At 42.8% G+C, this 13,384-nt stretch overlaps 1 protein-coding gene across 2 annotated transcripts; it reads left to right on the top strand.

Moving 5' to 3' along the window:
* Positions 1-5,100: 5,100 nt before the first annotated feature.
* TSPAN6 (tetraspanin 6) lies at positions 5,101-10,969 on the top strand. 2 transcript variants are annotated; one of them, XM_007109674.3, is made up of 8 exons: positions 5,101-5,317; positions 6,540-6,728; positions 6,986-7,060; positions 8,132-8,230; positions 8,518-8,652; positions 8,970-9,053; positions 9,775-9,880; positions 10,745-10,969. In XM_007109674.3, exons 1-7 carry the CDS (start codon positions 5,231-5,233, stop codon positions 9,841-9,843), a joined length of 738 nt encoding a protein of 245 aa, XP_007109736.1. In that variant the 5' UTR covers positions 5,101-5,230; the 3' UTR covers positions 9,844-9,880; positions 10,745-10,969. The 2 variants fall into 2 exon arrangements, with proteins under 2 accessions (XP_007109736.1, XP_007109737.1); XM_007109675.4 differs by having other exon boundaries at positions 5,122-5,317; positions 6,540-6,581.
* The last annotated feature ends 2,415 nt before the right edge of the window (positions 10,970-13,384 follow it).

The following is a 13,384-nucleotide window of genomic DNA, read 5'->3' as shown; positions in this document are numbered from 1 at the left end:
TCCCTAAAGACTGGCAACATTCATGCATAGAAATACAAAGTTTTAAGGTTCTCAAAGTTCAGTATCATTTTCAACTTCAAGACTTTTAATATGAAGCCCCTCGGCAGTCAATAAGATATTGTTTTAAGAAATATTAGATATGGAAACGGACTTGCCTAGCAAAGCTCAACAAGCCTAGACTTGAAACAATTTTCTTAGAAAGTGGACTAAGACAAATTGACCTGGAAATGTAAATTTTAATACCATTTAGGAGTATTTCTCATTTCTCTGTGTCTCAAACTGTATATTATGAGCCTTTTTGAAAGAGGCACGATCAAGGCTGGAAAGGGAAGAAAGGATTCACAGAGAATCCGAAAAGACAAGAGGAATAAAAAGATATTCCTATTCAGGAAGCTAATTTTTAAAACTATACCTATGAATTATCTGTTTAAATGATGATGTTTAAATTATGTGTTTAAATGATGTTTATCTGATGGTTGTAATGTAAAATATGACACTTTAAGAAAATAAGTAGAAGGTGCTTTTAGATTTTACGATAGGCACTTAGCCAAAGGTAATTGGAGGGATTCTAGAAAAGGTATTAGAAAATGAAAATGGTAAGATCATTATGTGAATAAGAGATAAGATGCATTCTGTGCAAAATGCCTGATGTCTTTTTACTGGTTGCTAAGACAAGCAGTAGTAATGTCCCAAGACATTATCAACTTAATTTTTCTGGTTTATGTCAGTGCGACACTGGGATGGCTGAGACATTTAGTTTTTCATTTCATTTAACTTAATCAAACCTTGAGTGACTACTAAGTGGTTAGCCTCAGAGACCAGCTATGACCAATGAGCTGAACAGGGGCTGGCTGAGCACCAAAGGAACTCATCAACTGAGCATTGTGTCCTAGGGTTCTGGAGAGTATAAAAGGGGGCGCAGTAGTTTCTGAACAACAGGATGTGAGAAAGGTAAGTAGAGAAAAAGCAGGTACTGAAAGCAGGTACTGTAGTAATGGACTAAGGGTATGAGTTAACGTGAGTAGTCAGAGTACAAGCACTGATGTTAAAGAAAAAGGTATGTGTGTGGGCTGGCTGGGGTGGGGGGTTGGGGGAAGGACGCTCTCATTGAGTTGGGGTTGAGCTGGACCTTAAGTTGGCGGGGGCAGGAATTTTGAGTTTGGAGAGTAGAAAGTGAGTAGGGAACAGATCTTATTTATTGGGGAAGATAATCATACTGGCTTATTGTGGAACAGAAAATTCACTTTGGAAAAGCTGTAGGAAATAAGTTGATACATGTGCTGGGGGAGGCATCATTTAAATGCCAAAGAAAAACATTTAAATCTAATCTTGACAGTTACAGGAAGTTAATAGGGAAGGGACACAAATCTATACTAAATATTGAATGTGAAACAAGCAGCAACAATACTTAAGGAAGGTATCTTCTTTTTTTCCTACATTTTCGGCATCAAACATGTTCTTGTGCTCAGAAAAGAGGGAGAAATTAAGAGGCTGAACCAGAAGAACTATTGAACTCTCTACCACTCTGGGACGCACAGGATTACCTCCTAGGTGATTGGGCTATTGAGTGAAGGCAAAAGTAAAATTCAACAAAAAAACCCCAGTACGAGGCAGAATTGGGGAAACCATTGAGGTTCTTGTGCTTCAGGGGCTCCAAAGAGCCCTTGTTTGTGTTTAAATGTACAGTGGCAGCCAGGTCTCATCACAGAGTGGGCCCCATTTCTGATGAGGGAAACAGAAGTTGCCAGGGCTTAATCCTAGGCAAGTTACTGAGCCTCTTTGAACCTGTCTCCTCATCTGTAAAATGTGGGCAGTGGTCGTCCTCACCTCACAATAAGGGCTTTTGTAATGTAAGCATGAGGCAACGCTTGTTGATTGCTTAGCAACGGTGGTTGGTACATAGTCAATGCTCAATATTGCAGTCATTATTAATACTTTAAAGAATAATCTTATAACCTAGAGAATTACTTGTTACATTGCCTAGATGGGATGAGACGCCCCTTTGTTTGGGTTTGGACCCAGACCCAGGCCTAAATTTGAACTAAACTGAACTTCTGGGTTTGGTGGCATGGCAACGGGGTGGGGTGGGGGGGAGTAGCAGGGTGGGAGGCTCTGGTGCAAGGTGTTGTGGCCATAGGAATATTAAATTCCATGTCAGCTTTCGGTTTAATTTGGCACCGACTGCCATTCAAACAAAGCAGCGTTGTGAGTGGCAGAGGAAGGGAGAGGAGGAAAATCAACACATCCTTGGAAATAAGATGTGGCTTTTGCTTTGACTATTTTGTTTTTTCTTCAGCCTCAGAAGTATTTATTTGCTCTCAGGCTCACAATGAAAATCCCTTTCAGGACATGGTACAAACCTAAGCTTCAGAGGAAACTTCCATTTAAGATGACAAGAATTTAGCAAGACTTCCCTTGATACTTTTTTGTTTTAATATGAGAACCCCTCAGATAGTGCCATTTAGTTTAGGGAGACAGCTTTAATTATACTTAGAGCCTCCCTCAACCTCATTTCCTGTAGCTATGGCATATGTGGTTCTTTAAAAGTTGATGTCTGCCTTATGCCTGATGACCTTGGCTTAGTGTTTACAAGATGTATAGATGTATCATTTACCCATTCTCTCCATGTATTTATGTGTTAGGCTTTTCTAATTTTAGGATAAGATTTTAGTATAAAGTGTGACAGTGCAATAATTCTCCAGGAGTTGCTTTCTTGGACCTCAGACATCTGGCATGGTGCTATAGGAGCTGGTCCTAGGTCAATATTTGAAGCACAGGGAAGCTCTGTGTGACCAAGTTAATGGAACTTTCCTGTTTTCTGGTTCTGTGGTATATGTTTAAAGCAAGGTTTCAAGCAAAAAGTTTAGGTATCCATCTCTTCTTCACTAACGCAGTACTTATTGTCATAGCAATACAGTAAATGCCCATTTGTAATGTTAAGCTTGTGTCGATGATGTAAATTGGAAAGTTGATGTCTGCCTTATGCCTGATGACCTTGGCTTAGTGTTTACAAGATGTATAGATGTATCATTTACCCATTCTCTCCATGTATTTATGTGTTAGGCTTTTCTAATTTTAGGATAAGATTTTAGTATAAAGTGTGACAGTGCAATAATTCTCCAGGAGTTGCTTTCTTGGACCTCAGACATCTGGCATGGTGCTATAGGAGCTGGTCCTAGGTCAATATTTGAAGCACAGGGAAGCTCTGTGTGACCAAGTTAATGGAACTTTCCTGTTTTCTGGTTCTGTGGTATATGTTTAAAGCAAGGTTTCAAGCAAAAAGTTTAGGTATCCATCTCTTCTTCACTAACGCAGTACTTATTGTCATAGCAATACAGTAAATGCCCATTTGTAATGTTAAGCTTGTGTCAATGATGATGTAAATTGGTTGGTTAGGAAACTGATACTGTCTTCTAATCCCACACCTCTAGAAATAACACACACACACACACACACACACACACACACACACACACACACGACACTGATTCTTCCCTCAAAGAGCTTATACTTTAGTTGAGAAACCAGACCTTAATAGATTAAAAAAAAAATCCCTCTCCTGAGGTTTCCAGTATTTAGGAGACCGTGAAGAGGGCTGTTTTTTTTTTTTTTAAAGAAGATGTTGGGGGTAGGAGTTTATTAATTAATTAATTAATTTTTGCTGTGTTGGGTCTTCGTTTCTGTGCGAGGGCTTTCTCTAGTTGTGGCAAGCGGGGGTCACTCTTCATCGCGGTGTGCGGGCCTCTCACTGTCGCGGCCTCTCTTGTTGTGGAGCACAGGCTCCAGACGCGCAGACTCAGTAGTTGTGGCTCACACGGGCCTAGTTGCTCCGCGGCATGTGGGATCCTCCCAGACCAGGCCTCGAACCAGTGTCCCCTGCATTAGCAGGCAGATTCTCAACCACTGCGCCACCAGGGAAGCCCCAGGGCTGTTTTTTTGTTTTTTATTTTTTTTTTAAATTCCACTTTATCCCAGAGTCTGACTTCGGGCTGCCTGTGGACATAAGGGACCAGAAACTTTCTGGTGATTCATTCTCATCCTGTAAGCAGTTTAAGTCCTTAGGAACACATGGTCTCAAGTTCTAGGACGGTCTAAGCAATTGGGAGAAATTCTTGGGGATGAGCAGACACCAAATACCATATACAGCTTGTGTAATAGGGGAGATGATTGCCAAGCACAGTTATCTCTAGTTTTGGCTTTGCTATTAGTTGTATGACCTATGATTTCAGCCTCTTTGTGATCAGCTGGTTCTTGATCTGAAAAACCAGAAGGCTGGAAGAATACAGTGCCTTTCAGTTTTAACATTTAAAAGAGGGCCACATTCACCTGGTATTCTATGTAGTGCCTTCCCTTTTTGAAGTTTGTAGCTAATAGCTGAACTTACATTTCAGGATTAAGTACTTTAAAACACTTTTCCTCAACTCTCAAGTTACTTAGAGGATAAGGGGGGAGAGGGATAAAGGAGCTTGGCAAATTCTTGTAGAGAAATTCTAAAATTCATTATCTTTCATACCTACCTTTGGAATTCGTACAAGTGATTATTTCTTATTATTCTTATGCTCCCTCCCCACCTCATAAAACAATGTTCAAAAATCGAAAAGCACAAAACAGGAGAAAGAAATCAGCGTAATTCTACCATTCAGGTAAATTGCACTTTTCCTTTCGGTTTTTGTCTAAAAACATGTGACTGGACGTATCACTCTGCGATCTGCTTTTGTTTCTCTTTGGAAATATATACCTTGAGAGTATTTTGCTATGTCATAAAATATTCTTAGGTCACTTTTAACCTCTTTCCATTTCTGTTTTTCCTTCTAGGGCTCCAGGGGCCGGCGAGGCCGAATCTCAGAGCACTGCTGGTGCTGCTGGTGCTGCTGGTGATAGAAACAATATGATGCAGTTATAAGGTCAGGGGGAGGGGTGGCGGGCGGGAAAGATGCCTTGAGCGAAAAAATGAAGCAAGCTCCCCTTTGAAGATCTAAGAAATTTCCGACACTAGAACCTTTTGTGTAGAGTTTTCGGCAACCTTCGGCAGGGGGCGCTCGGAAATTGCCGTCACTTTCCGGACAGCCTCCCGGACATTGCCCTCTAGAAAACTGTACAGTGTTTCCGGCTCTTCTCAGTCGCAGACGCTCGTAACTTTTCGGTACTTTCCGGAGAGACTCGGGGGCTCCGCGCCTCGCTCACTCTCTTCCGATCGCCTGGCGCGGCGGGGCAGGGTCTCGGGCTAGTCATGGCGTCCCCGTCTCGGAGGCTGCAGACCAAACCGGTCATCACTTGTTTCAAGAGCGTCCTCTTGATCTACACATTCATCTTCTGGGTGAGAGACGGAGACGCCCGGGGACGGGAGGGGATCCCGGGCTGGGGTCGTGCGGGGGTGGGTGGGTGGGGTGACCCCGAGCGGAGGGAGCTCGGATCGGGGGTGGGGAGGGGAGGCGCTGGTGGGGCTGGGGCTGCGGTCGCTGCTGGGACCCCGGTGCTGGTGCCGACGTGCTGGGGCTCGAGCTCGGGCTCGGGCATCTCGCCCGCGCGGGTCGGGGTGTCGGGCGACGGCAACCGAGAGGCTGAGCTGGGACCCAGACGTGCCTAGCGTTGGAATTCGATGCGGGGGGCGAGTAAGGGAGTGAATCCCCCCAGAGCAAACAGAGGGTGTCCCCGAACCATTGGAGAGGCGGGGGGTGGGTGGGGTGACCCGGAGCGGAGGGAGCTCGGATCGGGGGTGGGGAGGGGAGGCGCTGGTGGGGCTGGGGCTGCGGTCGCTGCTGGGACCCCGGTGCTGGTGCCGACGTGCTGGGGCTCGAGCTCGGGCTCGGGCATCTCGCCCGCGCGGGTCGGGGTGTCGGGCGACGGCAACCGAGAGGCTGAGCTGGGACCCAGACGTGCCTAGCGTTGGAATTCGATGCGGGGGGCGAGTAAGGGAGTGAATCCCCCCAGAGCAAACAGAGGGTGTCCCCGAACCATTGGAGAGGCAAGGCTTGCCCGGCCCCGGTGAGGGCTTGCTTGCATAATAGTCTTTTTCTTTTCACTGCTTCATAAGAGAGGAGTATTTCTCAGGTAAGTATGGTAATGGCTCCACTCCCGCCAGTCTGTCCTTGGGCTTGCTTTGTGTACCATCCCTTTGTACCCTGTGCTCATGTCTGAACTGGGGGGAAGGGGAAAGTTTCTGGAACTCTTAGAAACGCTCCCCCCACCCCCACCCCCACCCGCGGAAAGGTTTTCTTCCTAAGGCGGGTGTAAAACAGTTAAGTTTTGATCCCTGGGGCAAAAAAACAGATAAAGTTTAAGAATTTTGTCAAGGTGCCTTCTCTAGCTGCCCCTTGGTTTTGTCCTGGCCACAGTGATCCAGCGTGTGGATTTATCAAGGCCTGTTCTTGTGTACAGCCCCACCCCCCTTGTCTACCATAACCCAGCCACAGCTCTTTGGCCACAGACTGCTACATCAATTCTCAACACCTATTGTTTCTTAAACACCTAGTGGTTTGTGGTTTGAAGATGTTGCTGTATACAGTGTGTAACTCTCAATTCTCTGATTTCCCACATAGATCACTGGTGTCATCCTTCTTGCTGTTGGCATTTGGGGCAAGGTGAGCCTAGAGAATTATTTTTCCCTTTTAAATGAAAAGGCCACCAATGTCCCCTTCGTGCTCATTGGCACTGGCACTGTCATTATTCTTTTGGGCACCTTCGGCTGTTTTGCTACCTGCCGAGCTTCTGCATGGATGCTAAAACTGGTGAGTCCTTGCTTTCTTAGAATTGGTTGTTGGTTTTTGAAAAGGCTTATATGTTGTAGGCTTTGTTTCTTGGAACTAGGTATGGCCCTTTTTGATTTTTCCTCTTCCTCATGAAAACTTAGCAAGTAACAGTGTAGTTGCCAATTCCCACCTTTGTTGTGTTTTCCCTGCCCTTTTCCATAAAAACGTGCTGAACGTTGACTCCCTTTGCAGCTGTGATGTATAAACTGACTTGGACTTTTCTTTTTATCCTGCAGTATGCAATGTTTCTGACTCTCATTTTTTTGGTTGAACTGGTCGCTGCCATCGTAGGATTTGTTTTCAGACATGAGGTAAGCCTGAGTTTGGGAACCTTAATATGTGAAAATTTATCCTCTAAGAGATAAAGCTGGATAAATTTAAGTAATATAGAGTTAAATGACAGCTTTCACTAGTTTAAAAAATCACTTACAGCTGTGTTTAAAGCTGACCTCTCAACCTGTAGCTGACAGTAATGACTTTCTGGTAAAAAAAAAAAAAAAAAAAAAAAAAAAAATGTAGCCCGGGCTTCCCTGGTGGCGCAGTGGTTGAGAGTCCGCCTGCCGATGCAGGGGACACGGGTTCGTGCCCCGGTCCGGGAAGATCCCACATGCCACGGAGCGGCTGGGCCCGTGAGCCATGGCCGCTGAGCCTGTGCGTCCGGAGCCTGCGCTCCGCAACGGGAGAGGCCACAACACTGAGAGGCCCGCGTACCGCAAAAAAAAAACCTAGCCCACTTTTTTGGTAAAGACTGATAGTCACCAGAAGAAAATTGAAGGTACCCATAATTATTTGTATTTGCAGTCATTTTTCTGTATGTAAGTACCTATTAAAGTGTAGACAGTACAATTTATAACTTTAGCGATAGGAAAATATTTAAAGCACAAAATTGATAACACAAAATTGATACCTTCTTCACTCATCAAAACCTTAATAAATCTGGGGTTAGGAAGTCATTCAATGAGTACTGAAGGCTTATCAATGAGAGTGGTAGTGCAGAGTGGTAGTGCATTCTCCCAGAGTGAGATTTTGTAGCTTAAAAATCCCATAGGCATCAGATGTGTACTCAATTGAAAGTGAAGAAAGATTGAGGATGGGAGGAGATACAGTAGAAGGAAGCTGCCCCTTGAATAAATATATGTTCCCATAGCACTTTGAACTTCTAGTCGTTATCATCTTTTACTGGAATGTTTTGCTTAGGAATCCCCTTAGCTAAACTTACATTGCTTAGGAGACAGGATTGGACCATAGAAGTTAATTACCATACACATTGCTGCTATCAAAGATAGGACCATTGGTCAGATGTGGGAATTTCTTATTTGACGTAGAAACCAAAAGAACATTCTAAAATCTTTGTTTACTGGCCTTGTGTTTCTTTGCTGTAGATTAAGAACAGCTTTAAGAATAATTATGACAAAGCTTTAAAGCAATATAACGCTACGGGAGATTATAGAAGCGATGCAGTAGACAAGATCCAAAATACGGTAAGTGGTCATAGGTGGTGGCTTCTCAAGAGGGGAACACATTCCTTACTCCCTCAGAGAAGACGATAGGGCCCTGCCTACCAGACGTTAGCCATTTGTACTGTAGCAGTGAAAGTAAGGCCAGTCCCAAAGTGCTAATCTCATGAATTATAATGCCAATAGAGAACAGCTGCTTTAAAATATGTCTTAAGATAGAGATCACCAAGTATAATCTAAGATGATGGTTTAATTGTTTGACTACAAAGTGGTAATATGAACTATAAATGCTTCTGTTGGATTTTTTTCAGTTGCATTGTTGTGGTGTCACCAACTATAGAGATTGGAAGGATACTAATTATTACTCAGAAAAAGGATTTCCCAAGAGCTGCTGTAAACTTGAAGGTTGTTCTCCTCAGAGAGATGCAGATAAAGTAAACAATGAAGTAAGGAGTAAAAAAAGACTTTACGTTGTACTCACAATACATGTAATCTGAAATAGGGCAGAGCAGGTGTTATTCTCATTGAATAAATGAGGAAACTGAAGCTCAGAAAATTGGTGACTTGATTTCACACTTAAATGCATAATCCAAAACGTGGAACCTGTGTTCCTCAAAGGAGACAGGGTTTGTTATGAAACAATAAATTTTAATAAAAGAACAATCAAAGGCTAAGGTAGCTCATCTTTTGCAGAGATGTGTGATCAAAGTACTTATTATGGTTTGAGCTGTACTTAATGTTTTTTTTTTTTCTCTTCCATGAGGGTTGTTTTATAAAGGTGATGACCATTATAGAGTCAGAAATGGGAGTTGTTGCGGGAATTTCTTTTGGAGTTGCTTGCTTCCAGGTAAGTCCTTGTAGTTAGGAAATGTTTCATCACTCTTGTGAGGTGTAAGCTACAAGATTTCCACTTTGAAGGCTTCAAGTTTTTGCTTCAGGGCCCTGGTTAGCAAGGGCATTTTTAGAGAAGTCATATTTTCACAAAACTCTCAGTTGCTCATCACAGTAGAGATGTAGTAGTTTTGCTCTTTTCATTCCAATTTTTGGTTGTCTTGCATCTTATGTTTTCCCACACTGTTTTCCACAACTACAGAGTTCTCTAAGACCTGCCCTGCTAGGTCTGTCTGAATCTGCACTAATAGCCGCTAGCCACCTTTCAAAAGTTATGTGGCTAGTGGCCACCGTGTTGGACAGAACAGGTATTACAGAACGTTTTCATCATCACAGCACTGTTTTAGAATCCTCCAAGAGAATCTCTGCCTTGATAGATGGAGATTTTACTTGATGAGATGCATATTCTAAGCCATATCCTTTTTGCTCTGATAACTGAGAGGAAGAGTAAGGAAAGTTTCCCCAAACTTCAAGATTTTCCTGAGTGATTTTTGTCAGTGGTGGTTGTGAAATTCCGATCACAGTAGTAGTTAGACTTCACTTATATGCTTACTCTAGAAAAAAACTTAAGGAAATGGGTAGTGAATTAGAAGTGAAAGGAGAATATACCTGTATCCTGAGGTCTTTAACCTTTGTGTGTATGTGTGTGTTTAATTTTGCTTGTATTTTGTTTCCAGCTGATTGGAATCTTTCTAGCCTACTGCCTCTCTCGCGCCATAACAAATAACCAGTATGAGATAGTGTAACCAGCATAACACGGGCCTATTCCTCTCCAACTTTAAGGTATGTTCATTTTGATCCTCAGCTCTCTCAGTGTTAGTGTTTACTCCAGCCTATACATGTGATGGATGGACTGAGTTTTCCAAGAAGGTCATGTCCAGCAGTGCATTCAAATGTTATTGGTACTGTGTAACCCCGCATAGGCACTTGTCTCTCAATACAAGTCATGGCCAAACAGGACAGAAGGGCCTCTCTGGGTTTACCTGCACATGTCAGCCTAAAGATCCTAAGTGGTCCCCTTTCTAAAAGATTTGGACCTAGTGTAGAGAAGTGAAGAATCCCAATAGTGACCTGGAAAGTACACTCTGCTCTTGGTCAATATCAGCATTTTCCCCTGGTCTTGTACCTAATTCTCATTTACTGCAGTCCTCTGGTGGACTGTTACTGGAGCCATAAACTCATCTAGCTTAACTAGATTTTGGAGAAACATGTGCTTCAATAACTTCAGTATTGGGCTTCCCTGGTGGCGCAGTGGTTGAGAGTCCGCCTGCCGGTGCAGGGGACACGGGTTCGTGCTCCAGTCCGGGAAGATCCCACATGCCGCGGAGCGGCTGGGCCCGTGAGCCATGGCCGCTGAGCCTGCGCGTCCGGAGCCTGCACTCCACAACGGGAGAGGCCACAACGGTGAGCGAGGCCCGCGTACCACACACACAAAAAAAAAAAACAACAAAACACTTCAGTATTTGTATGGTAAAATGTGAGAACTGTAGCTGGCTGAATTAATCCCTGGGGCGCCCTTCACATTTGAATTGAGCCACTCACTGGGAACACGTGAAGGTCTTCATTAGCAGACTAGAATGTGTGGAAAGGAATACAGATATTGAAATTTGGGTTATAAGTAAATTAACTTTTTTTCTTTAATTTTAGGATATTAACATCCCCACCCCCAACCCTGTGACTTACAAGATCGCCTGGATGGAAGACCGACATTTCTTACAGATAGATTGAAAAACTATACCAGTAGTCTGATTCGATCAAGACATTTGCTTGATATGTTCAAAGTCCACCTTTTGTCCCATTCATGTTAGATAGTTGAAATCCCCATGTCACTCTGAAACACTGGAAGAGCTTAGTAAATTGTAAATGAAGCAATACTGTGTTCCTCTTGACTTTTTTTTTTTTTTCTCAGTGTGTGGCTTTTGAACGGCACTGTGAGTTTGCTGTCAACGTAGTGTGATCGAAAATTGATCCCTCCAAACTGGACTTTTCCCAGCCAGGGTTATCTGGTGTGATTGTATAATTTGCATCAAGAAGTTAAAATGTTTTCATTAGTCTCTGTTCTGCTGATAGGCAGAGTCACATTGTGTAATTTAATTCCAGCCAGTAGTTGAATAACACCCATCATCAGAGTTGCCAAACGGTAGTAACGACGGTCTCTGACCTCTAAGGTACCTAAGGCTATAAAAGGCACTACCAGTCCTCTGTGATACACCAGGTTGCAACACAGTTAACACTTTACATTTCTTTGCCTCGAAATTTAGGTATTTATACTAACATTTATATTTCCCCTATTGTTAGAAAAGTTCTAATTATCACTTAATGGTGTCAAGAGTTATTGTATTCTCCTTAGGAATTTAAAGCAACTCATCTTCATTAGCTTTAGCTGGTATTTCCTTACCAGGTTGATAAGAATTGTCAACATTAAGGTTAACTTTTAATAGTCTTAGTTTTGTTTTGTGCCTTTGATTAATGAATAGAAATCTTTTACACAATAAATAGTGTTTTCCTCTAAAATCATTGTGTTTAACTTTTGGAAAATCTGGGATGGTTGTTTTCCACTGAGAAAGCTAAGCCCCATATTTCTACTTGGAGTACAGTTTTAGATATGAAATATAAAACTGAGGTCTTGACTCTCATTTTTAAAAAGTCCCTGTTTACAAAAACTATTCCCGGTGAAAGGATTACATTCCTTGCTATGAAATAGCATATGCTTAGCATTCTCCTAGAGATCAGACTCTTTTTATTGTATAGTTTACATTAAGAAGTTGGATAGGGAGAGGTATAACTTGTACCTTCAGGCTAGTAAGGAAATTAATAATTAAAATTGGAGTGGGAATGGGGGAATTCTTTCTTTGGTTTTGAGTTTCTTTATATATCCATTAGTAGAACCTAGCTCATCTGATTGCCACACATTCACACAGTCCTTGAATTTGATGGTAAAGGGGAATCAGTCACAGTTATAAGGAAAGTGGATAAAAACTACTAGTTGAAAAAGATTAATAATGAATTTTGGGGTACATGTTTTAAAGTACTTGGAGTTACTGCAGAGAAAGGATATTCTCCATTAAAACATTTGATGGGTGACTTTTTATGTTTTATTTATTTTTGGCTGCGTTGGGTCTTCGTTGCTGTGTGTGGGCTTTCTCTAGTTGCGGAGAGCGGGGGCTATTCTTCATCGTGGTGCGCGGGCTTCTCACTGCGGTGGCTTCTCTTGCAGAGCACGGGCTCTAGGCACGCGGGCTCAGTAGTTGCAGCGCACGGGCTTAGTTGCTCTGCAGCATGTGGGATCTTTCCGGACCAGGGCTCGAACCTGTGTCCGCGGCATTGGCAGGCGGATTCTTAACCACTGTGCCACCAGGGAATCCCTGATGGGCGACTTTTGACGTGAGGTATAGGGATAAAACAATTGAAAACTAGTGGCTTTCCAAATGCAGTGAATCAGAGTTATCGAAATAAGTGAAGCTAAAGAAGGATTTAAAGGACAATCAGATTTATTTTAAGGATAATCAATTTTCAAATAGCTATTTTTCACTAGGGTGGCCTAGAATAACCTTTTAAAGTTTTCTTTAGTTTTTTTAAAAGTTAAATATTTTCCTCATTATTAAAAAGAAAAAAAACCCCAGGACATATGGAAAGTAGCAAGAGAAAAAACACACTGCCTGGCCCTTAGGGTGGGTTGGTGTATTTATTTTTAAGGTGGGTCTATTTTGGATGGCCAGTTACAAAAGTCCCCTCTAGTTAAGGTGTGCATGTGCACACTGGGCTGTAAAATCCACCTCCACCTTTGCAGTGTGCCAAAGCTATCCTGTGGGTTGTCTCACTTCCAGGCACCAGGTTGCCCACTGCAAGGCAGCTCTGAGCTCCACTTTGAGAAGCAGAGCTCCACAGGGTATATTTTCTGAAAGTGTGGAAAGCTTGGCAGCTTTGGCCTATTCCTGTGAGGGGTTGGGTTTACGTTGTAGGCATCAAACTTTTATGGAAAATAAATCCCTAATACAAGGTATAAATGACATTTCTGTTTTTCCTCAGAGTTCACACAGGATTCTTTGAGATGATGTTTTTAACCTGTCAGAATCCAAGTTGGTACTTTGACAGTGATGCCAGCCAGCCAAACTGATTAAATTATGAGAGGCAAAGCAGTGTACGCACTTCTGTGTGTGTGTGTGTGAAACTGAGGAAACTTTGGTTCCTTTGGACTATTCTGTTTTTTTGTTTTGTTTTGTTTTCTTGCGGTATGCGGGCCTCTCACTGTTGTGGCCTCTCCCGTTGCGGAGCACAGGCTCCGGA

The sequence above is a fragment of the Physeter macrocephalus genome, chromosome 21, assembly GCF_002837175.3.
Source record: "Physeter macrocephalus isolate SW-GA chromosome 21, ASM283717v5, whole genome shotgun sequence".
NCBI lineage: Eukaryota > Metazoa > Chordata > Mammalia > Artiodactyla > Physeteridae > Physeter > Physeter macrocephalus.
Note: the sequence above shows the minus strand (reverse complement) of the source record. Positions and strands in the feature narration are given on the sequence as shown.

Excerpts from the sequence above, each read along its gene's own strand:
- TSPAN6 (XM_007109674.3), top strand. The coding sequence starts at position 5,231 with ATGGCGTCCCCGTCTCGGAGGCTGCAGACCAAACCGGTCATCACTTGT. Across the intron at positions 7,061-8,131 it reads GATTTGTTTTCAGACATGAG|ATTAAGAACAGCTTTAAGAA; the intron begins GTAAGCCTGAGT and ends TCTTTGCTGTAG. Across the intron at positions 8,231-8,517 it reads TAGACAAGATCCAAAATACG|TTGCATTGTTGTGGTGTCAC; the intron begins GTAAGTGGTCAT and ends GATTTTTTTCAG.